Source organism: Macrobrachium nipponense, chromosome 34 (assembly GCF_015104395.2).
Source record: "Macrobrachium nipponense isolate FS-2020 chromosome 34, ASM1510439v2, whole genome shotgun sequence".
Taxonomy (NCBI): domain Eukaryota; kingdom Metazoa; phylum Arthropoda; class Malacostraca; order Decapoda; family Palaemonidae; genus Macrobrachium; species Macrobrachium nipponense.
This window is the reverse complement of record NC_061095.1, coordinates 8,818,892-8,844,575: the sequence shown is the minus strand read 5'-3', so window position 1 is coordinate 8,844,575 and position 25,684 is coordinate 8,818,892. Positions and strand designations below refer to the sequence as shown.

At 43.0% G+C, this 25,684-nt stretch overlaps 2 protein-coding genes across 3 annotated transcripts in view; both read right to left on the bottom strand.

Annotated features, from left to right (window-relative positions):
* LOC135207879 (Bardet-Biedl syndrome 1 protein-like) overlaps positions 1-25,684 on the bottom strand; it is a 78,916-nt gene that overhangs the window by 32,882 nt on the left and 20,350 nt on the right. The gene's annotated exons all lie outside the window — the stretch shown is intronic.
* On the bottom strand, positions 312-24,189 carry LOC135207880 (Bardet-Biedl syndrome 1 protein-like). Its single transcript, XM_064239779.1, has 6 exons — positions 24,031-24,189; positions 22,636-22,864; positions 20,149-20,304; positions 19,384-19,517; positions 2,073-2,207; positions 312-827 (listed from the first exon to the last, which is right to left on the bottom strand). The coding sequence occupies exons 2-6, from the start codon at positions 22,823-22,825 to the stop codon at positions 654-656; spliced, it is 789 nt and encodes a 262-aa protein (XP_064095849.1). The 5' UTR covers positions 22,826-22,864; positions 24,031-24,189; the 3' UTR covers positions 312-653.

Here is a 25,684-nt window from a genome sequence, read left to right as displayed (position 1 = left end):
GAGCGATGCGTGGGTGACGCCGTGCGTGGGCGGCTGGAGGATGGCTGTTCCCATGGCAACTCAAACGCTCTCACGTGTGCTGGGCGATTTCGCGCATTTTTCAAATGTTTTTGTCTAAAAATTAGTTTGTGAAACAAAGTGAATTGTTATTTTCCAGAAATTTCCAGCATTTTTCAAATGTTCAGTCTCAAAATTAGTTCATGACCCAAACAGAATTTTTATTTTCCGCATTTTTTTTTTGTTCGTATCTCAAAAAGTTAGCTTCGTAGGTCAAGGGTGAAATTTTACCATAATAATTTTGGTCGGGGGATCGAGTTGTACGTGGGTCAATGCGTTCGTGAGTCAAGGGTCTACTGTACGTCTATAAAATTATCATTATCACATTTAGAATTAAGGGTTTTTTTTTTTTTTTTTTTTTTTTTTTTTTTTTGTTTTTTTTTTTTTTTTTTTTTTTTTTTTTTTTTTTTTTTTTTTTTTTAACCCGGTATTCTGCTTTTATCTTATTGCTATCTACTCCATATATACATTTTGCAAAAGTAACATGATAGTTTTGCTCAGTCTACAATATTGAATTTATGATGATAATCTCTGATAAAAGGCAAGTCTTGTCATTAAAGTATCTAGTTAAGACCACAATTTTCACAGCAGAGATTTTAGGATGCCATGAAGACTTCTGCAACAGGCATATTAATAACTGCTGTAAGTAATGGTTTTGTTGTTTTACCCTTGACCACAAATACACGTACTGTGTCGGAAATTCCCAGCTCAGATATACAGGTTACTAGCGTTTCTGCAACATGAATGATCCCAGGCACAAGCATTGGAATCTGAAAACAAAGGTATCATAGCAGTATAATTACTTTTAAGGAATAAATTGTCACAAATTAATACAGTAATGAATTTTTAGGCTTTACATTGTACACAAGTAGTATACGTACTTATGGTGTCATAACATAGCCCGTAACTTGAAAGCTCTTAACAGCTTTTATGGCTGAGAGAGAGGACCATTTAAAATTCAAGCAAATATCAAAAGGATGCCACAGTAGTGGACTGAGAAAGAATAGGGGAACTTAGCATTAACCTCTGCTTGTTTGGTTATCTGACCTTCATTCAGTCAAGAGGGGTGAACAACAATGGGTCAAAGATTTACAGTAGTAAATGAACAAGTATATCTCTCTTCTTATCTGACAGAATTTTGGTTAAAAGTTTTTGTTTTAATCTAGGAGGTAGGTCTTTTTAAATCCACAGGTGTAAGGGCATAGTACGTACTAGTGTTGAGCATGACTAATTGAAAACGAAATCCAGTTAGTTATGGTGTTCAATATGTGGATTAAGTATCAAAATGTTATACCAGAGCATTGTAGCCAAGGTAAAGCATTTGTTGAATCCCTAGCTTCAACACTTGGTTACCCATTCTTTTGACCAGAATGGAATATACTAGTTTGCAGGTTTGAAAAAAGTACTTTTTTATGCTGTGTCTGTAAGTTATCATGCACACTCGTGTAGTGCCCAAAAAGAAAATATAGTGGGTGTCTTTGCTACAAATCAAGATTCTTTTTTGACAATTATTTTTTTGGGGGGTTGGGGGGGAGTGTCTATCAGTTGTCTGCTCGAGGCAGAGGTTGATACAACAGTTACAAAGATTGTTGTCAAAACTATGATGTGAGGATGATAAACTGACTAATGTTAAATTTTAAAGTAACTGATGTGTCATGTACACAACCTTGCAGTGGATCACATGAAAATGCATTAAACCATCATCTTTGAAATACATTACTATTAGATACCAAATTGAGAAAAATATTCCTCATACAATGGTATTTAAATTCATTGATACAAATGTTATGTAGTCAGTGGGAATGGAATTGCCAATTCTTGCCTAGGGATATCATTCATCATGGTAGTCTTAAACAACTCCACTTACCTGGACCTGGAGAAATGGGCAGACATCCATTTAATGATAGCAATAATAGTTTTTGTAAATTGTAAAACTGAACATCGCTTTCCCAGATGCTACCTGATATTTTGGGAAAATTTTGATCACTATAGACTTCAAGTGTCAGGTACCATACCTGAATATAAGATCTGTTGACGGTATAAATGCGGTCATCACAGTGAAATACTACTGCTACTTGTTGAGAAGGCACTGAAACAGAGGTATTTTGCAGCTCTACTCTCAATTTGAAAGTTGGACCAAGACCTAGTACCTAAAGAAATAAAACATTGATTACAATAAAGTAACTTTTGACAAAAAAAATCTTTCAAAATCTAAAAACCCAGTTCAGTATTTCAACAAAAACAAGGCTTGCAAATTAAATTTTCTGTCATGTAGCAAGAATTAGATTTTGTACATTTTCTAAAATTATTCTGGACTAGGCTATTGCCTTCATTTGTTACAAGTGAATCTAGAAATCAGGCTATTTAAATTTGATTAATTTCTGTTGTTAAAATCTGGTTCAGCCTATTAACATGCATTGCCAATGAAGCTGCCTTCAGCAATTAATCTAAGGTTTAATTTAGACAGGCTTGTGGATTTACCCACTTCCTAACTTCAACTGTCCATGTTTATAATTTTCCTCTAATGCAAAAAGCAAGGTCTGGTACTGTACTCTTCAAAGCATAAAGAGCAGTGTCAAATGCAGGTTAAGCTGAGATAATACTTAATATATAACTGAAATAAGTACATGATCGTACTGAGAGGAAGGCTACTGGTAAAATAAAAGTTTCATTTTGTAGTGAAGTTGTAGTCACCAGGTGTTGAAATACAGTATGTGGGGCGTGGAATTGCTGATCAACAGAGAAATGTACAAAAAACCAACATTCTTAACTATACGTACTAACAATAGTATGGCCGTTCCAAGGTATATGCTATTAATCCCAAACTAAAATACCAATAATTGTAGAATATTAATAATGTAAACAAAAATATTAAGTAAGGATGTACGTAACAGCCTTTTACCACTGATATAGGTCAACTATTGCAGAACGATTGAGTCTTGCAATTCTTCAAGCTTAGTACATGAGAAACCAAGGCATGAAGGTTGGATTTTTTAATTTGCTATGGAACTTTTCTTGGAAGCAATTGCATTAGAAGAGTGCTATTACATATTCCTGAGAGTCAAACTGAGGACTACTTTTATGATTAAGATAGTGCAATGAATGTAAGCAGTGCCACTCTGAGCATGGACCTCAAACACTGAAAACTAAAGGCCATAAGCTTCTTGGCACTTGGCTATGGACCATAGTCTCTACTTGGCTATTTCATCAATAGGGAGTAGTAGTAGTATGTTGGCAACCTGCTTGTGAGGGAAGTCATGAAGCCATCTACTAAGTGAGGAGTCCATAATGCTCTGTACCTCTTGGTGACTTAAGCCTTTGAAGGATACCTGAAGTTCAATGTCCATAAGGCATTTACCCTCGTGAGGGAAGCTATGGCGACATCCTACAAGTGGGGTGTCCCTTATACTTCTAACCTCCTGGTGAAGGAAGCTATGTAGATTGATCTTACTGAAGTGTGCTCTTTACCTTGTGATGAAAACCACATGGGCGTCCTCTATCATTATTAAATAGTTAAACCAGATAACTGAGCTAATTTACTTTGCTCTCATAAGGCTCATAACTATGTGTGATCTTGTTGCAGTAGTTGCAGCTTTCACTGCTTTATTGGCTTCATTTCCTTTAATACCTACATGGGCAGGAATTCAACATAGATCTACATTTTTACCATCTTCCTTCATGTATGGAAGATCCTGTCCTCCAAGATCTTGGAAGGAAATTTCTTTATTTTTCCTGCTTAGAATGTTATCTTGCACATTACTCTATCATTTGTTAAGATCTAACAAAATATTTTTTCAACTGGTTCGTCTTCATTATTAGGCAGTAACAATGTTCCTTGTATACTATTCATGGTGTCAGGTTTCCTTACTTTAACTTTTGAGTTATTTATAGACTGTATTGCAAGATAACTCTCAGACTGATCGTTTATAATTGTATTAATCAACCACTTTTTGTGTATTTGTCTGGAAGTTACTTCAGCAGGTGAGTGTGTTTAACAGTTGGTTTTCAAGTCTTAGTGATGATGTTTGGTTTTACTTTCTAAGATTAAAAACCTTGACTAATCTTATTTCTAAATATGGAACTGAAATGGGTCAAGTGGATTCTGCCTGAATTTACTTTTTGTTTTTACATTTTGTACATGAACTTCCCTGTCAGATATATACTTAGCTATAGTCTCCGACGTTCCCGACAGAATTTCAAATCTCGCGGCACACGCGACCGGTAGGTCAGGTGGGCTACCTTACCCGCCGCTGGGTGGCGGGTGTACGAACCAATCCCCCTTGCTTGTCAGATTTTTCTCTGTCGCGGGAACGATAACAACTGTTGTCGGTTCCTCTCGATAGTTTTTCGATTCTCGCTTGCCTGGAGTTAATTTGGACTTCTTTTGGTGACGTATTCGCTCTGTTTGGCTTGGCATACTCTAATTGTGGACCGTTTTTATTTGATTTTGGATTTGGATTTTTCTTTAACAATGTCTGACCTAGATTTTCAGTAGCTAAAACTTCTGTTTTGTTTAGGTTTGTGTGATTGAAGGATGTAAGGTGAGGTTGCCGAAAGCTTCGGTTGACCCTCACACGGTTTGCATGAAATCAGGGGAATGAATGTTCTTTTGCTAACCCTTGTATGAATGTAGGTGTTGAATGAAGAAGAATATAAGGCTCTCTCTTCTTATGTTAGGAAGTTGGAACGTGATATAGTACGTAAGGCTTCCTCTAGAAGTTCTAGTAGGTCTAGAATGAGTGAGTTGGATGTGGATCCTAATACTAATGTAGAAGTAGAACCTTCTCTCCAAGTTGCAGCCCCTGCTCCCCGCACCGAAGCCGAAGATTCGTCTTCGGAGGCAGCGGCTTTAAGAGCCACGATTCTATCTATGGATCAGAAGATTCGTCAGTTGGAAGGTAAGGAGAGTGTTAGTGATCAGTGCAGTGTCCCCAGTATTGTGGAGGGTGCGTCTGACCGGCTCCTTAGTGCCTCTAGGCCTAGACCTATTCCAGACTTCCCAGTGGCCAGTGGGAGTCAGAAAGTCGGAAAAGCCGCAAGGAGGGCTAGGAGAACCCCACCGGTCAGGCGTCCCCTCGGCAGATCCTGAAGTATGCTCCCAGGTTGCCTCGGATCGCTACAAGGAGCAGCTCCTACGCCAATGCTTCTCCTCTTCGTCGTCTCCCTCTCCGAAGAGAGGTTGGAACTCCCCGGATGCGTCGCGCCCATTGAAGAGGGCTTGGAAGGCTCCCTGCAGTCCTTTGGCTTCTAGTCCGAAGGTTTTCCCAGAAAAATCGTCGGTGGAGGCGAAGAAACCCAAGAGATCCTGCGATCGTTCTTCTTCTCGCGCCCCTCGTTCTGCGCCTGGTTCCGAGGAAGAGCAGCAAGATTCTCCTACTAGAGTACTTGCGGGACTTCAAGCTCAGATCACGGCACTGGCAGACTCTCTAGCATTTAGATCGCGTAGGAAGAAGGATGTTTCTCTTCCGATCAAGAGATCTAGGCGCCGCTCTTCAGAGGATCGTTCTCCTCTTTTTAGGCGGTCTCCTTCATATGGGGAGTTTTCGTATGAAGGTAGGGGCTCGCATGAGCGCCCCCGCTCTCCTGGCTCTCTTTCGGCTTCAAGGCGCCAAACATCGGTCGGACGCTCTATGGAGAAAGAAGTTTTTTCTCCAGATTGGATTCCCGCTTCCAGTAAGCGCTCTGCGCCTGCACATCACGCTATTTCTTCGACTCCCTCGCGTGGGACTTCTCCTCAGCAGCCTCAAGAACCTAGAAGGCGCCCTTCTACAAGTAGGCGTTCTTCTTCCGGATGTCGATCTCCTCGAGTTTCGGATCGTGCTTTGAGTAGACGTTTTTCTCCTGATCGTGACTTCTCTCCCTACAGACGTCAAGAGTCTGGTAGGAGCCGTGCGCCTGATAGGCATCCAGCTGTTAGCCGCTCCCCGCAAGGGAGGTGCCAAGAGCCTACTGCACGTCGATCTCCTAGTAGGCGCTCGTCTATTTTAAGGCGTCCTACTCCTGATTATTCTCCTCGGGGCAGACAACAAGAGTCTTTCAAGCATTCTCCGTGTAGGCGCTCCCCTCTTCTAGACGCACTACTCCTGACCGTTCATCTCTTGGTAGGCACCAAGAACCTCGCAAGCGCCCTTCTCCAGATAGGCGCTCGTTAGCTTTGAAGCGCCCTTCTCCTGATTGTTATCCACTTGTCAGAGGTCAAGAGTCTTGCAAGCAGCCTTCTCCTAGTAGGCGCATTTCTCCTTCCAGTCGAACTTCCGTTGATCGTACTCAACTGGACAAGAATAGAGAGCCGCGCAAGCGCTCTGCTCCCAATAGGCGCTCTTCTCCTGGCAGCCGCTCACCTCAGGATAGGCGCACAGAGTCTTGTAGGCGCTCGCCTCCTTGTAAGCGCCCTGTGGATGTATCCAGGTCTTCTCGGGGTAGGAGCCCTACCTCTCCTTCAGCTGAGATTCCTTCTACCTCGAAGAGGGAGTCTCATTGTAGACAATCCAGATCTTCTCATCGTTCTCCGGTGGATTTGAGCTCTTCTTCGAGAGGGCGCTCTCCAACCTCTCGCTCAGCTCGTAATAGGACCCGCCCCCTTCGTCACTAAAGGATCTTCCGCGCTCTCCTCGACAAGACGTCCTAGGACGGTTCTGATGAGGAACTGAACACTTCTGCTGCTGTGTCTTCTTACAAGAAGCTACAGAGCTGCTCTTGCAAGTATTTGGGGATTCCCTTTACTCCTACGGCTCCTCCTTCTCCTCACTCACTTTTTTCAACGGCAAAGACAGCGAAGAGTTCTTCTTGTGTGAGGATGAAGCCGACCCTTTCGATGAAGAAGGCACTGAGGAGTTTTGGTTCATGGATGGCTTCCAAAGAAGAAGCGGGGAAAATGATGTTCGCTTTCCCTCCTTCGAAGTTATCAGGACACGCTGGTTTCTGGTACGAAACAGGAGAGCCCTTGGGATTGGGTCTACCGTCTTCGGCTGATTCTGATTTTTCGGCGCTGGTAGATTCCACGAGGAGAGCTGCCCTTAACTCTGCAAAGACGACTTGGGCAATGAATGAAGTAGACCACATGCTGAAAGGCATGTCAGAGTGCTGGAGGTCTTTAACTTCCTTGATTGGTCGTTGGGAGTCCTGGCCAAGAAGATTGAAGTGCCAGAGTCTTTTTACTCCGGAGGACTCATGTGTGTTTTGTCTTGTATGGACAAGTCTGTAAGAGACGGAGCGAGTGAAAATCGCCTCCCTGTATGGGGCCGGGATCGTGAAGAAGAGGTCCGTATATTGTTCCTTCTTAACGAAGTCTGTCTCCCACGCCAGAGGTCTTCTTTGCTGTTTGCTCCTCTGTCCGCTCAGTTGTTCCCTAAACATCTAGTTCAGGACATTTCTAGATCGCTTTCGGCTAAAGCCACCCAGGACCTTTTGGCCCAGTCGGCAAGAAAACCTCGCCCTTCCTTCCCTACCAAGGCTAAGAAGGAGAAGTCAAGTGCTCGAGAACCCTTTCGAGGGCTTTCTTCCTCCAGAACCTCTACGTTTAGAGGTCGTAGACCTTCAAGAAGAGGTAAGACTTTTGCCAAGTCAGTCAAAGCCCCCAAATAACTTGCAAGTCCTTCAAACAACGGTGGGCGCCAGGACTCTTAGGATTTGCGGAAGTCTGGGCCAGAAAGGTGCGGATCCTTGGACCCTTTCAATTTTGAGGAGAGGTTACCTCCTATCCCTTTCATCGCAAGACCTCCCTTGACGCACCACCCCAAGGGAGTTGACGGCCAGGTACAGAGACCCCATCATGAATCAAGCTCTCCATCTAGCAGTAGAACAGATGCTGGAGGAAAGTCCTCAGGGGGATGGAGACCGGTGTTTGGATGTAAACGCCCTGAAACTTCTTCGTAGAAAAGAAGAAGTTCACGATGGAAAACACCTTCATCAGTGCTGGCAGCACTTCGTCCAGGGGACTGGATGGTTTCCTTGGATTTGCAGGACGCTTACTTCCACGTACCGATCCATCCTTCCTCGAGGAAGTTTCTCAGATTCATGATGGGGGGGAAAATTTTTCAGTTCAGGGCTCTGTGTTTCGGCCTCTCGACGGCGCCTCAAGTGTTCACGGGGATCTTGAGAAACGTAGCTCAATGGCTTCATTTGAAGGGGTGAGGATATCCATGTACCTCGACGATTTGGCTGATAAGGGCCAATTCAGAAGATCGTTGTTTGAAGACTTGCAAGTAACACTAGAATTGACGAAGGCGTTGGGATTCTCGTCAATTTCAAGAAGTCGTCGCTAATTCCCGAACAAGAGTGTGTGTATCTCGGGATACAGCGGGATACAGATGAACTCTCTGAGTTTTCGGGCTTTTCCCTCTCAGGAAAGGATAGCCCGAGGATTCGAGAGGGTAACAACCTTCTTAGGGAAAGAAGTATGCACAGCGAGGGAGTGGATGAGTCTGCTGGGGACGCTCTCCTCGCTGGAGCAATTCGTTTCCATAGGAAGGTTGCACCGAGACCGCTCCAATTCTTTCTTCATCGGAATTGGAGTCGTTGTTCTCAGGATTTGACGTTCTCCCTGTCGTTATCCCAGGAAGTCAAGAAGCATCTCAATATGGTGGACAGATTCCCAACCTCTTTGCGAAGGGACTCTCTCTTCAATCCCAGACCCCCAACCTAGTGTTGTTCTCCGACGCGTCGGACACGGGGTGGGGGGCGACTCTGGGAACCAACGAGGTGTCAGGTACCTGGGTGGGGGACCAGGTAGCCTGGCACATCAACAGAAAGGAGTTGATGGCTGTGTGGTTGGCTCTGAAAGCTTTCGAGCCCAAAGTCAGAAGATCGGTAGTGCAGGTCAACGCGGACAACACTACAGCTCTGGCATATATCAGAAAAACAGGGGGAACGTATTCCTTCCCCTGTACGAGACAGCAAGAGACCTTCTTCTGTGGACAGAAGAAAGGGGAATCAAGCTTCTCACCAGGTTCGTGCAGGGAGAAAGGAATGTAAGAGCAGATCCTCAGCAGGAAAGATCAGGTCCTTCCACAGAGTGGACCCTTCATTTGGACGTATGCCAGAGCCTGAAGGAAGTTGGGGGCAGGCCACCACACATAGACCTCTTTGCCACGTCGAAAAACAAGAGACTGGATCCTTACTGCTCTCCGATATCGGATCCAGAGGCATTAGTAATAGATGCTCTTCTACTGACTGGAGCGGACTCGACGTCTACGTGTCCCCCCTTCAAGATCCTGGGGCTAACTATCAAGAAATTCGTAGAGTCCGATCAACAAGATGATCTTAATCGCTCCTTTTGGCGGCCAACAAGAATGGTTCACAGAGGTACTGGAATGGTTAGTGGACCTTCCAAGATCGCTTCCGCTAAGGAGCGATCTACTCAGACAGCCCCACGTCGACAGGTACCACAAAAAAATCTCCTCGCTCTCAGTCTGGACCTGGCTTCAGACTGTCCAAAGTCTGGTCAGAGCGAAAGGCTTTTCAGCAACAGCTGCTAAACGCAATCGCAAGAGCGAGGAGGCCTTCCACCTTGCGTGTATACCAGTCAAAGTGGGATGTCTTCAGACGATGGTGCAAGAGGAAGAACATTTCCTCTTCCAGTACCTCTGTGACCCCAAATTGCGGATTTCCTAATTTTTGTCTCAAAGAAGAGTTGTATCTTTGTTGTGTCAACTATTAAGGATACCGCAGTATGTTGGCGGCGGTATTTCGGCATAGAGGCTTAAATATCTCCGATGATAAGGACCTGCATGATCTTATTAGATCATTTGAAACCTTTAAACGTTCTCATGTTGTACCGAACTGGAATCTAGACGTAGTTCTACAATTCCTTGATCGTCTAGATTCGAACCTCCTTGGTTCAGCCTCTTTCAAGGACCTGACGAAGAAGGCTCTTCCTTATGGCCCTAGCTACAGCTAAGAGGGTGAGTGAGCTCCAAGCTATTGAGGGTAATGTCGGGTTTAAGGAAGAATCTATGGTGTGTTCGTTTCTTCCAGGGTTTCTTGCATGAAAACCCATCACGTCCTTGGCCCAGGAGCTTTGAAGTTCGTGGTGGTTTATCTTTTCTGGTAGGGGTAGAGCCTGAAAGAACTCTTTGCCCTATGAGAATTGTGAAGTATTACCTTAAGAGGACAGGAGCAACTTAAGGCTAATCAAGATGTGCTTTGGTGCTCCGTGAAGGACCCCCACTCGGCCCATGTCGAAGAATGCTCTTCCTTCTTCCGAGAAGTCTTATTACAGAGGCACATGTTGCCTGCAAGGAAGAGCATTTTAAACTACTGAAAAGTGAAAGCTCACGAGGTGAGAGCCATTGCAACTCACTTGCATTCAAGAAAAATATGTCTGTGCGGAACTTGATGGAGGCGACTTTTTGGAGATTCCAGTCGGTTTTCGCAAACCACTACCTACGTGATGTAAAAATCACGTATGATAAATGCTTCGCCATGGGTCCTTTTGTATCGGCGGATTCGGTGCTGGGGCAGGGAGCTGAAACTTATCCTGTTTAAATTTTTGATATGTTACCCTATATTTTTGTATTTGTGTGGTTTTTGTCTGAAAGAGGTTGCAGGAGGCACCTCTTTTTGTCGTAGTATTAAACCCTTTGTATTTTGGTTAGTGGTCTGGTGGGTTTTTGGCTCCTTGCAGAGGTAGTGGTAAGGATCTGTTATGTAAGCGGACAAGGTCCCTTTAACAGGATCCGACTTGGATTCTACCACAGAAGGGGATCACATATCCCAGTGGTAGATCCGAGAGTCTTTCAGCAACAGGTCACGTCCTAGCTGTAGCTCTCCAGGCAATGCAGACTCAGAGACAGTATCTATGAAGTCTTCATCCTGAAAAGGTGAGAAATGTTATTGTTAGTATACAATAAGGTTTTGTACATACTTACCTGGCAGATATATACTTAGCTATACGTCTCTGACGTCACGACAGAATTCAAAAACTCGCGGCACACGCGACAGGTAGGTCAGGTGATCTACCTTACCCGCCGCTGGGTGGTGGTGGCGGCTGTAAGAACCAATCTCCCTTTCCAGCCAGAATTTTTCCTTCCACCGGTCTCCTGAGGGGAGGCTGGGCGGGCCATCAATCGTATATATCTGCCAGGTAAGTATGTACAAAACCTTATTGTATACTAACAATAACATTTTTGTACATGAACTTTCCTGTCAGATATATACTTAGCTGATTGACACCCTTGGTGGAGGGAAAGAGACAGCAATATAAATATGGAAAAAAGGGGGAAAACAACACTAGTTGTAGGATGTAAATACAACCTTGGTTCTTACCTGTTTAGGCAGAAGACTTCGTAGTTACTGTCTATGAGTCTGCGTTGCCTTAAGAGCTTCAGCGAGGGCGTGACCTACAGCTGACAGACTCTTTGGGTCTATCAAAGGGATTTGGTTATCCGCTTACTTGATAGAATCCGAGCAGGATCTGTCAACGGGGATTCGCCCACTTATATGACAGAAGCTAACCACTATCATTGCAAGGAGCTCAAACATAAACCGATCACCTAACCAATCTAATCATTGTTAGACTACGAAATGAAAAACATGCCTACCCGCATGTTCTTTCAAAACAAAAAACCAAAAACTTACAACCTAACAAGGGGAAAAATATATACTACTAAGGATATGTCTCAGCTCCCTGCCCCAGCACCGAATCCGCCGATACGTACGGGCCTAACCCGAAGCACTTTTTCTTACGTAATTTTGACGTCTCTCAGATAGTGGTTTGCAAAGACTGAGTTGCAACGCCAGAATGTTGCCTTCATAATATTACTCAGGGATATGTTTTTGTTAAAAGTCAATGACGTGGCAATAGCTCTTACCTCATGAGCTTTGACCTTAAGAACTTTGAATTGACTTTCATCACATATCGCATGCGCTTCTTTCACCAGGCTCTGATAAAGAAAGAAAGCGCATTCTTCGAAAGAGTCCTCCTTGGATCTCTTACAGAGCACCAAAAGGTTGACATCATTGCCCTTAAGTTTTTCTTTCTCTGTAGATAGAATTTTAAACTTCGTACTGGGCAAAGCGACCTCTCTGCTTCCTCGCCTACTAATGCAGACAAGCCTTGTACTGCAAAGCTCCTAGGCCAAGGATTTGAGGGGTTCTCGTTCTTGGCTAAGAACGAAGGAAGGAACGAACAGATAGCTGCATCTCCTCTGAATCCCACATTTCCTTCTAGTGCATGGAGTTCACTAACCCTCTTTGCGGAAGCCAATGCCATGAGAAAAATTGTCTTCTTCGTGAGGTCTCTAAACGAGGCAGACTGAGGCGGTTCGAACTATTGGACCGGACCTCAGGTAACGTAGCACTACATCCAGATTCCAACTCGGAACCCTGGAGAAACCTTCTTGGATGTTTCAAACGATCTTATTAGATCATGAAGGTCCTTATCTTCTGAAATGTTTAAGTTTCTGTGCCTAAACACTGCAGATAGCATGCTACGATAGCCTTTAATGGTTGATACCGCCAATCCACTTTCTTCCCTAAGGAAAAGTAAGAAGTCTGCTATTTGGGTCACAGAGGTTACTGGAAGAGGAAAAGTGATGGTTCTTACACCATCGCCGAAAGACGTCCCACTTCGAATTGGTAGACTCTTAAGGGTAGAGGCCTTTCTTGCTTGCTGCGATAGCCGTTGCAACTCTTGCAGAAAAGCCTCTCGTTCTGACCAAACTTTTGACAGTCTGAAGCCAGTCAGATCTAGAGCGGGGAGGTTTTTTGTGATACCTCTCGAAGTGGGGTTGTCTGTGCAGATCGATCCTCTGTGGTAATGTTTTCTCGGAAGATCTACTAACCATTACCAGTACCCTCTGTGAACCAATTTACTTGTGCGGGCCAGAACGGGGCTACCAGCGTCATCTGCTGCCTCCGATTCTGCAAATTTCTTAGAGTCTCTCCCAGTATCTTGAATGGAGGAAAAGCATACATGTCTAGACCCTTCCAATCTAGTAGAAACGCGTCTATCGACACTGCCCTCGGGTCCGATATCGGAGAGCAGTAGTTGGCTATCCTCGCATTCTTGGCTGTGGCGAAGAGGTCTATATGAGGCTTGCCCCAAAGCTTCCACAGGTCCTGGCAAACATCCTCGTGAAGAGTCCACTCTGCAGGCAGGACTTGATCTTTCCTGCTTAGGAGGTCTGCTCTGACGTTCTTTCTCCCCCCTGTACGAACCGGGTAAGGAGACAAAATCTTCCTTTGCTCTGCCCAAAGCAGAAGTTCTTTTGCTGTCTCGTACAGGGAGGGAGAGTGAGTGAGTCCCCCCCTGCTTCCTGATGTAAGCCAGGGCCGTGGTGTTGTCCGAGTTGATCTGTACTGCTGAAGCTAGGACGTGGGGCTCGAAAGCTTTCAAAGCTAGCCAAACCGCCATCAGCTCCTTCTTGTTGATGTGCCAGGTCACCTGTTCCTTCTTCCAGGTGCCTGACACTTCTCTTGAGCGAGCGTTGCTCCCCAACCTGTTTCCGAGGCGTCGGAATACAACACTTGGTTGGGGGTTCGGAATGTGAAGGGACATCCCTTCTGCAAACCTGAGAGGGTTGGCCCACCAAGAGAGGTCCTTCTTGATTTCCCTTGAGATCTCGAAGGAGAAACTCTAGGTTTTGCGAACGACACCTCCAGTTTCGATGTAGAAAGAACTGGAGAGGTCTGAGGTGCAACCTTCCTAGAGAAAGGAATTGCTCCAACGAGGAGAGTGTCCCCAACAAAACTCATCCACTCCCTCGCTGTGCATACTTCTTTCTCTAGGAAAGGCTTTGACTTTCTCTGACCCTCGGGCTATCCGTTCTGGAGACGGAAAGCCGAAATAAATCCAGAGAAGCCATCCGAATCCCCAGATAGATACGATCTTGACTGGGGATCAACTGAGACTTTTTGAAAGTTCACCAAAAGTCCCAGAGAACTTGCCATGAAAAGGGTCTTTTGTAGGTCCTCCAAACATCTTTCTGCGACTTGGCTCTGATTAAGCCGTCGTCAAGTAAAGGGACACTCTGACTCCCTCCAAATGTAGCCATCTTGCTACATTTTTCATTAGGCCTGTTAAAGACCTGAGGGGCTGTTGAAAAAGGCCGAAGCACAAAGCCCTGAAACTGGAATATCCTTCCTCCCATCATGAACCTGAGGTATTTCCTTGAAGAAGGATGGATAGGCACATGGAAGTAAGCGTCCTGAAGATCTAGGGACACCATCCAGTCCCCTGGCCGAAGGGCCGCCAACACTGAGGATGTCGTCTCCATGGCGAACTTCCTCTTTTCTACAAAGAAATTCAGGGCGCTTACATCCAGAACCGGTCTCCATCCTCCTGAGGCTTTTGGAACTAGAAAAAGGCGGTTGTAAAAGCCCGCTGAGCAAGGGTCGCTCACTAGCTCTATAGCTTTTCTTTCGAACATTTGTTCCACTGCTTGTGTTAAAGCAAGGCTCATGATGGGATCCCTGTACCTGGCCACCAACTCCCTCGGAGTCGTTGTCAACGGTGGTCTTTCCGTAAGGGAATCAGATATCCTTTCCGGATAATCGAGAGGGACCAGTTGTCGCTCCTCTCTTTGCCCAGGCTTACCGAGAATCTTAGAAGTCTGGCACCTACTGGTGTTTGGAGGACTACTTCCCTACTTCTTAGCTCTGACAGAGCGTGAGAAGGATCTACCTCTCTTGAAAGGTCTATTACCTCTCGAGGTAGAGGCTCTAGAAGGAGGGCCCCCTCGAAAGGGCTCCTGTCTAGCTGGAGTCTCCTTCTTCTGTCTTCGTCTGAAGGAGGTCCTAGGCTTCCGTGCCGACTGCGCGAGCATGTCCTGAGTCGCCTTCCGCCAGAGATAGATCCTGAGATGTCCTGTATTATCTTCTTCGGAAATAGCAGAGGCGAGAGCTGCGAATACAGAAGAGAGGCTCTTTGGGCATGCGAAACAGACTTAGTCAGAAAAGAGCAGAAGACTGATCTCTTCTTAAGGATTCCCTGCATCCAAACAGGGAGGCTATTTCGCTCGATCCATCTCTAACTGCTTTATCAATGCACGTTAGAACACTGTTGAGATCTTCTGGCGAAATAGCATCCGGGTTCTGAGTCTTTCTTAGCCAAGACCCCCAAAGACCAGTCAAGGAAGTTGAAGACTTCCAAGACTCTAAACATTCCCTTCAGCAGGTGGTCAAGCTCGTTCATAGCCCAGGTAGTCTTAGCAGACAAAAGAGCCGAGCGTCGTGCTGCATCTACCAGAGAAGAGAAGTCCGCATCCGCCGATGACGGAAGACCCAGGCCTAGGGGTTCTCCAGACTCGTACCAAAATCCAGTCTGCCCGTAAGCTTGGAAGGAGGGAAAGAAAACACAGTCTTCCCTTTCTCTTCCTTAGAAAGCAGCCAATCACCAAAACCTCTCAAAGCCCTTCTTCATTGAGATGGTTGGCTTCATCCTCACACAAGAGGAAACTTTCGTCTTCTTCGAAGTCCGAGGAATAAAGAGAGAGGAGACGGAGGAGCGATGGGAGTAAGGGAGTCTCCAAACTCTTGAAGAAGGAGATCTGTAAGGATCTTATAGGACGAAACTGACGAGTCCTTCACCAAATCCTCTTCTGAAGGTTCAACTTCATCCACTGAAGAACCTTCTGATTCTTTACGAGGGCAGTTAGCCTTCTCTAAAGAAGTGCGCCTGTCCACCAGAGTGTCTAGTAGCAGACTGGCGCCTATCAGGGGAAGCCAAAGTTTCTGGAGAGCTCCTCTCGAATGAGTCCTTCCTACTCTGATGAGTGCGTGCTCTTTGATCCTTAATCCTACTCCTAGAATTCCGGGCTTCCAAGGGGAGCGCCTGCTAGGAGAGGAGAGCCTACTATGCTCAAGGCGCTTCTCAGGATCCATGCGCCTGTTCAAAGGAGAGCGGCTGCCAGGCGAGCTGCGCCTACCATGAGGCGAACGCCTACTAGGCTCTTGGCGCCTACTTACAGGAGAGCGAAGCCCTGGAGAAGGTCGCCTACTAGGAGGACCAGGCGTCCTACCATGCTCCACAAACTTCGATCCAGACTTGTGTGTCTCTTCAAAAGGTAGTCTCCCAGAAGAGACATATCTTTCAGGCTCTACACGCCTGTCCTGAACAGAGCGGCTAAAAGGAGAGCCGCGCCTATCAGGTAGAAAAGCGCCTATCCTCCGCACCACGCTTGGGAGCGGGAGAGCGTCTACTTGGGGAGTAGCGCCTACTAGGCTCAAGGCGCCTTAACAAAAGGCGAGATCCTGTCTCTTGACGAATCCATCAAAGAGTAGGCTCTCTTATCCGGAGAATGCAGGATCTTCGGTAAAAATGAGCGACCGAAGGACGAGGCTGTTACGCCTGTCTTTAGACGAACGCCTACTTAGGCGCTTAGAATCCCTTCCTACTGGAGAGATGTAGTCACCAGGAGAAAGCTTCTTGGGCGATTGACGCTGGAAGACGACAAGCGCCTGCCGAGGGAAGAGCGCCTCCTTCCATCCGCTGATACAGGAGAGAGAACCGACTCTGACTGAGACGGTAACACAGGCGAAGGAATCATAGACTTCTTGACAGGGAGAGAGACGTCTTTCCGACGCGCTCCTCCTGCCAAGGAGCCCGCCAGCGCCGAAATCTGCGCTTGCAGTCCAGCAAGAATTCGAGCTGGAGATCTCGCAAATCCTCCACCGAGAAGAGGCTCGAAGCCTACTATGAGGCGAGAACTCCTGCTCCCTCCTGGGTTTCTTGATCTCTACTTCCGGCTCTTCTGGAAAACTTCCCGGAACTGGAAGGAAAGGCGCCAGGAGCCTTCCAGGCTCTCTTCAGCGGTCGCGAAGAATCCGAGGCGCTCCAAGGGCAGCCTGGGTACGAGCATCAGGATCTACCGAGGGGACGCCTGATCGTGGGAGTCCTTCTCCCTAACCTTCCTGCGGCTGTTGACTTTCTCCTCCCACTGGGGACTGGGAGTCTGGGAGAGGTCATAGTCTAAACCTAGAAGCATTAAGGAGCCGATCAGACGCACCCTCCACTGCACTGGGGTCACTGCACAATTCACCTTCACTACTCTTACCTTGCAACGAACGAATCTTCTTTTCCATGCTAAGGATCGTGGCTCTCATGGTTGCCACTTCCGTAGTCGTATCCTTAGGTTCGATGCAGGGCGCAGGAGCTGAAACTGGAGAAGGTTCTAATGCTACAACAGGATTTTCTTCTACCTCGCTAATACGAGACTTACTAGAACTCCTAGACGAAGCCTTTCTCACCCTGTCTTTCTCTAACTTCCTCAAGTAGGAAGAAAGAGCCTTCCATTCACCCTCATCCAACTTCTCACACTCATTACACGGGTTAACAAAAGAACATTCTTTCCCTCTACATTTAAAGCAAACTGTGTGAGGATCTACCGTAGCTTTCGGTAGTCTCACCTTGCATTCATCCATAGAGCACACCCAACTACAGAGAGTTTCTTAACCTCTAACTCAGACATCTCGAAATCAAAGAAAAATCCAAATCATATCCAAAAAACAATCCACAAATGCGTATGCCAAGCCAACAAGATCAGGTACTTCACCGAAAGTCAGTCCAAAATAAATCCACGGCAACGAGAATTGAATAAAAGCCTGTCAGGAGTAACAACCACAGGTGTAGTCGTCACCGGCGACAGAAAAATTCTGGCTGGAAAGGGAGATTGGTTCTTACAGCCGCCACCCAGCGGCGGGTAAGGTAGATCACCTGACCTACCTGTCGCGTGTGCCGCGAGTTTTGAATTCTGTCGTGACGTCAGAGACGTATAGCTAAGTATATATCTGACAGGAAAGTTCATGTACAAAACCAAGGTTTTTATATCCTACAACATTAGTTGTTTCCCTTCTTACCTGTATTATTTAGCTGTCTCTTACCCTCCACCAAGGGTGCCAATCAGCTGAGTATATATCTGACAGGGAAGTTCATGTACAAAAATGATATTGTTAAACTACAATAAAGTTTTGTACATACTTACCCGGCAGATATATAAGATTAATGGCCCACCCAGCCTCCCCTCAAGAGACAGGTGGAAGAGAAAAATCTGACAAGCAAGGGGGATTGGTTCGTACACCCGCCACCCAGCGGCGGGTAAGGTAGACCACCTGACCTACCTGTCGCGTGTGCCGTGAGATTTGAAATTCTGTCGGGAACGTCGGAGACTATAGCTAGGTATATATCTGCCAGGTAAGTATGTACAAAACTTTATTGTAGTTTAACAATATCATATCATTTCTGTTTATATTTTGTTTGATTGAACAAGTCAAAAGGGAGAGTGAAGGGTGTGTCAAAGGTTAAAAGTTTTGGGTTATTTATGGTACAAAAAAGTGAAAGTCATTCAGTATGGGTTCCCTTCATTCAAGAGGCCTTACAAAGAGAGAGGTATTGCTGCCATTAAAATAGCCTTGGGAGACCCACCTGAATATACACTTTACCTCCAGTTCCTTAAGGACAATCAATCCATCAAGATCAGACTCAGCAATGAGGGCAATGTCCAACGCAAATTTTCCCATGTTTGACCATGTCAGTACTCCAATTTTATGGCTGGAGAGTCATGCCATCCACCTCAACCCTCCAGGGTTTAAAGAGCAAAATTTTTCTTGGTACAATTCACTTCTTCAATTGTTTTTTTATAGAAAAAGAAGAGAAAAATTAAATTTGCCATAAAAACAAAAGGTCCGCCCCACTAAATGTGTCCATAGAATTGTTTCCATGCTAAGAACAACAAGTTTTATTTATAAAACTGTTGTCTGGGTGAAGATTAGTGAGATTCCCCTCACTGGCTAGCCATGTCAACTTGTACTAAGGATTACTGGTCCATGCAGCCTCTCTTAGGTAGAAGGATGTTTCCAAAAATAATGGCTAGCCATTTTAAATATTAGGGGCAAACATTACTTATTAGATATCTCACTCTGCTTCTAAACAGACAATAAATATGCAAGTATGTAAACAGCCTACAGAAGATTCTCTTTTTATTAACTCTAATATTGTATATAAATACTGTACTATAAACATAGGTATCATATTTGTTTACTTATGACATGTTTGTGAATGGCCAAAGAATGTTTACCTGGGAACCTGGGCACAATACAATTTAGCATATTATAGTGTACTTAATTACCAATTTATTAAATGACTAACTAAAAAATATACATTTTAATATTTTCAGCTGCCTCACAGTATTCCACACAATTGCAAAGATGTCACCATTTAAATAATGAAGATTGAGTAATTTATGCTTCCACAGAACTCATAGGAACCTGTCATCTCAAAGGTATGTACTTTAATAAAACTAATTTGTTGAAATTTAAGTGCCCCTTAACATTGTATCATCTTCAGTAACTGGAGGATAATGTTCTGTTTAATGAAAACCACAAACTAACCTGAGCAGACAGTTTTAAAGGCTCTGTCTGTGAAAGGGAAACTGGATTGCTACTGGTCTCCAAAGCTTGCACGTATGCTCGAGCTGTGTTGAGACGTAGGCGATACAGATCATGTTGGAAAACTCTGTGCATCACTAAGGAACAAAAGAAAAAGAGAATTACTCTTAATACAATTAAAAATCTTTTGTTCATTATACAATGGCAATCATTTCAAGTTCCTTGTAGGTCCTTTTTTCTTCCAAACAATGGACAACATGGAAGCCATACGTGGAAGCCAAGTAATTCAAAACTTCAGCAGTTGTGTCAACTAGTATGTCTTTAACATCCATGGTCAAGTATGGTACCTATAGAAGAAAGTGGCTTAGAGCTAAAGAGGAGTAAGAATGGCAAGTTAAATAGATGGCTCCAATATAAAGGTTTTGAATAGTACATTATTTTAATTTCATGGGATATTAACAAATTACCTAAGACTTGTATTTGAAGTTAACCTCATAATGCTAATTTCTTTTTCTTTTCCTCTCTTAAGTTCTTTGGAGTTCCATTGGGGAACAGAAAGATGTTGCATGTAAGCTTGTGAATCCCCAAAGTAATATAATGCGTATTCTTAAGATTACATGTAAAGTAGGATGGAAGGACAACCTTATAATGTATTTTCTATGCCCACACAAAATTAGAGAAACTTTCATAAGTAAGGATCCATATGTTTTGAAAAATTGTAAATTTACAGCAACTAAAATTGGAGTAACACACCAAAACTGTACTTACAAACTGAGTTCTCTCTTTCTCTCATTGTCTGGTCAACAAATAATTTAGTCTTTTTAGGGATATTAAGCTTGAGAGCACTGGGATGAATGTGTCCCTGATTGTCATCTATCTCAAAGCGAGCTGTTCTCTTCAGTATTTTGATGATAAGCCCTCCACCTGAAATGAAGAAGTGAAATTTTTAAGAGGGAAAGCAATAACATCCAGATTCTTGATTTGGTGTTTTTCTTGACAATGTACTAAACATCTAATATAAGAGCTTTAACCTTACAACCAAATATACTAGTGCCTAAGTCCTGGCTTCTCAAGAAACATCTGATTTCTCTCCATCATCTTGGTGGGGATGTTAAAGTTATTACATGCCTATCCCAGAGGCATTTGTTTCATTTTTTGGTCAAATCACAGGTTTTGTTACTGAGGATTTGATGTTTTCAGTCTTGGCATTCTCAAAATCCAAGAAAAAGTGGTCTGAATTTTGGAACCCTTTCATGGTGAACCTGAGGAAGGCCAAATTTGAATCAACAGGTTCTACATCTATCCTACAGGGACTTGTATAGCAATGTTATTACGAACCGAGAGACTTGTATAGCAATGTTGTTACGAACCGATAGAGGTCCGCTTCAGGTTCGATATTATGATAAAAAGAATTCAACACCAACACTTGAAACTGGGGATACAAATATAGAAAGAAACACTAACACAACAAAGGTTTATTTACAAGCTTACTAACAAAGATAAATGCAGAATGGTGTCTCCTATTTACATAAAAAAGGTAAAATCTTACTGCATGAACTGGGGGAACAGTGAGGTAATGAAAGTACTTGCTGACCAGTTTTGCAACTCGAAGCGATGGCTTCACAAAAGGAGAACTCTAAAGGTAGACGCCTTCTTGCCTCCGTATTGCAGAAAAAAATGTCTACTCTTGATACTTGAAGGGCAGGAACTCCCCCAAAACCTCTAGCCCTCTAGCAGAACGTTTCTTCTCTCAAGTCTTGCTCAACGTCGAAATAACTCGGTCATCCACTCCTGACGACAACTTGACTAGAATCTGATGAAACTCATGAGCGCCTTTTTCTCTCTGATCCTTCATTCTTCTTCTCTTAACTCACTCTGATGATCTCTGCTGCTGATCTCTCACTGATAATCTGATCTGTGGCTCTTACTGATGATCTCTTACTCTGTGTCTAACTGATGATCTGCCTTCTCCTACTTCGTCCATCGTATTTATACTGCATTCTGGGGGCGGGGCCTACGGCGAGCGTCACAGACTCCCGAGATTACGGGAACGATTTAGAAGAATCTTGACGGAGTATTGCATCATATTTCGCTGCGTTTCTCACAACTCTTAGGCGCGTGTTGCGCTCCACAACATGCCCAACGATTCCAGAACAACCGCGCCTCCAACACGGGCGCGAATGCCTCCTTGCTGCAGAATTTCTCGAAGATGCATTTTCCTTTCCCTTTATCTTTCTTTGCTATACAGCAATTACCATTACAAATGTGAACTTGAGGAAGGCCAAATTTGAATCAACAGTTTCTACATCTATCCTACAAGGCACTTGTATACTGATGCCGTTAACTGAATTTTCGGCTCCGATCTTTCGTTAGCAGCACCGATCTTCAGTTAGCAATGCTGGTCTCCAGTTAACAGCACCACTGGTCCCCAGTTAACAGCAGTGCCGATCTGTGGTTAACGGCTGTTATCGCTGAATTTCGGTTTGTGGTGTCAGCTGGGAATGGAACCCCCGCCATTAACTGGGGACTGCCAGTAATAAACTTTCTTAATTTGCAATTCCCCTACTCTGTTAACTGATTTAACCTCAAGTCCCAAGGCTACCACTTTTGGATTATCTCCTGTGAGATGTTCTACAATTTTGATTGATTGCTACATAACCTCTTTTTAAAGCATGTATGTATCTAGTAAGCTATTCTTTCCAATTCTGGCGAGTGTCAATGTGGCCTGCAGTTAGTGAAATGTTCATGTAAGCCCAAGGTCTACCAGAGTTCCTATTCCTTCTATGTTCAGCAAGATAACTCTGGTCCAAAAGTTCTCTCAAATATCTCCAATGCCTTTCATGAACTGGTCAGTACCCAACATCCAGCTCTTATCCACTGTAACTTGATTTATCTATTAATCATATCCTCAAGGGCATTTCTTTAACAACTGCAATAATCAAGGAAACTACGTAATATTATACAGCATAGGGTTTGGCAAGCCCTAACACATAGTAATGAGATTTGGAGAAAGCAGTCCTGGTCTCATAGAGGGGACAAAGCCACAACTATAGTAAACATAACATCAGTTATTCAAAGGTGGCTAGCCTTGTTAAAGGGCAAGATAGTTTGGTTGGAAAAAGGTCCACCCCTCAACTCCTCTCATTGTGGAAATCAATAGCTTCAAAAGGCTCCAAGGTTATCCAGGACTTCTATTGTGTAAATCTACTTTTTTGTATGTCATCCCTTAATTTTTTTTCAACTACAATACATTACCTTTCATAACTAGTATCAGTGAGTTGTCTTCTCGACCAAAGCGACCAAACTTCATTGCTGCTACACTGTCTTCTGTGTGAATTGTATCAACTAGGTGTTTATCACGATAAATTAGCACTCTATGATCTAACATTCCCAGGGCAGTAAGTTTGAGGCCTAAAGTTCGAATTTCTAAGGTTTCCATACACATAACAGGAGCAGGTAGGTGAAAAGACCAGAGACGTTTACCCTGTAAAAGATGAAAATTTTTATGACAAAATTAGCATTTCTGGACACACACATTGTTTTATAAAAGCCTAAACTACTGGCTAGTTAGCAATGTAGTACCCTTTATAATAGCTTAGACGCCATCCTTTTTACCATCATGCTACCAACTGTCTTCAATTTGGGTAGGGGGGCTGAGGGGTTGCAGGGTGTACTCAATTGTAAGACTAATTTTTATGCCATTAAACGTGACTTTAAAAACAAAAAATCTATTTGCAAGCATGAATTGGTTAATTGGATCATTATTGCTTATGGGAGAGAAGAAAACAGAATTAAATGTACTATATTGAAGAAATTTCTGAAATGAAACTATTTTAAATGGAAGTTATAATTTTAATCTTGATGATTAGAAGTTCATGTTACTAAAAGAATCATGAATTGATCTTTCATTTCCACCTTCGTGTATAATGATTCATCAGAAACCTAACATCAAAAGTTACTTAAGCTTTAGAGAATGGTGGTATCACAATGGCAACCTGTGATGGAAAATGAAAGGGCTGTTACATGGATACAACAGTTAACTGAAATTTTTTGTACTCAACATACAAAAAAAAAAATTATCATAACAGGTCTTTCCTCAACCCAGACATATATACTAGTACAGTATATCCAAAGTTACATAATTAACATGCAAAACTATTTTGGTGCTATAATCTAATGCATAAGTGCAGATAATGCAAAGTAAATTGTGCCACATAATAATTATTAATGAAATTATCCCTTTTTAATAATCTTTATCAAAACTGATATTTATATTTAAACTAGGGGAGAAAAGGGACACTGCCTTGGTAACACTGGTACTAAGCCAATACCAACTTTAACATTCATTTTTTAATTAATATTCAACATTCATTTTTTCTTAATAATTAACACAAAAACAATTAAGGCTTTGGGGCATACATATGAGTTGCCATTTGCTTATGAATACTGTATCCAAAGAATTTTGAAAACCATAAATATGTCACTTATTAACTAATATATCTTACCTTATCATTGAAACAAAGAATTTTGAAAACCATAAATATGTCACTTATTAACTAATATATCTTACCTTATCATTGAAACAAAGAATTTTGAAACCCATAAATATGTCACTTATTATAGTCACTTTTAAATTAATATATATCTTACCTTATTATTGAAACAGTGTAGTTTGGTCCATGTGGCAAACAACAATACTTTTGTCTCTGCGTAGCAAGCCAATTGGCTGTGATGGTAATTCTGCTGCAGGACGTCCTACCTTGGTTCCACGTTTCAAAGTATAAACATGACCATTACGGCAAGCTACAATGATTCATATTTCCAACATCATACAGTCCTGACACTGACAGAACACTGGAACACTGGTTAGACTCATCTGAAAAGATTAAAGTGGCCAATTTCAACTTGAAAATGCCAGTTACTTGTGCCAGTTATCCATAAAATTCCAGGTGAGGATCTACCTTACTAAAAAGATGAAATATGAAACTCACTACAAAGATAAAAAATATTGTACTATACATTAAAAACATACACAGTGTGTGCAATATTTAAAATCAGCCTCCCTAATTTAATTTTTTGCAGAAAAATTACTGTTATCACATTCCAAAGGAGGCAATTCATTTATCATGCTTGTTATGAGATTCAAGATCAAAGCAAGGAAAGTCTTATATATATATATATATATATATATATATATATATATATATATATATATATATATATATATATATATATATATATATATATATAGGAGGTGAAAAGAGGGGGAATGGCTAATAATATGTTTAAAATGTTTTATATGATAGTAAGTCACATAGCTCTCCTCGCCTAGAGACAAGAGGTGGTACACTGCGAGTTCCTTGGAGAAAAAGGTATTTGCTGAACAAGCAACTTGGACTCAGAGGTCGTTCCCCCCCCCGTTTGCGAGGCATGTACATTCGTTTTGTACACGTATTACAGGCCTACTGGTTCAGGGTACTTGTGGAAGACGCCATTCTTTGTGCAAAGGAGATAACGTCAAGTGGTTGCTCCGAGTGTCGGGGAGGAAAACGCCCATCGAAAAGATGGGTCCGACTCCATGGTTTGATTAGAAACGGGATTCTCTAACCTGACTAATACTAGGCAAACAATAAGACACTTGTGGGTTGGGAGTGTAACCTTAGTCAAGGGGGTAGAATGTGATCTTACTGGTTTCTTTATGGTTAGTTTGGGTGTTTATGCCATTATGACTTGTTAATCATTTTGTTCTTTGTTATAAACCAATTGCTTTGGGAAATAAATAGTATTTTTATATTAACGCCAGTCTTAATAAGCCTCGTGGACATCTTACAGACAGGGCACCGTTGGCAACAGGTAAGAGTTCCAGTTTGTGTAGTTTAGGGAATAAGGAGGGGGATATATATATATATATATATATATATATATAGTATATATATATATATATATATATATATATATATATATATATATATATAATATATACAGGCGGCCCGCAGTTAACGGCGCAATCACTCAACGCGAATCGGTTTTACGGCGGTCGTCAAAAATATTCATTAAAAAAATAAGGCATTTTAAAGGTATCTTTACGCACAAATTTCAGTTAACAGCGCCGCTAGCGCCGTTGTCTAACGAGTTCATACATATGTAAAGAAATGCCGTTCAGACCATAAATGTTATGCAAATTATATTAAAAAAAATTTTAGGAGAGTTATTACGTAGGTATTAGGGTTAATATATGCCTCTGACGCTGTTCTATGCCAAAAATATCGAGTTACATAAGTGCAAATTTGAAAGCTATGGATGT

Coding starts and splice junctions, on each gene's coding strand:
- LOC135207880 (XM_064239779.1), bottom strand. CDS start 22,825: ATGTGTATGGAAACCTTAGAAATTCGAACTTTAGGCCTCAAACTTACT. Junction 19,518..20,148: donor AGAAAGAGAGAACTCAGTTT/GTAAGTACAGTT, acceptor TTTGTTCCTTAG/TGATGCACAGAGTTTTCCAA. Junction 2,208..19,383: donor CTTTAAAACTGTCTGCTCAG/GTTAGTTTGTGG, acceptor TTATTTCTTTAG/GTACTAGGTCTTGGTCCAAC.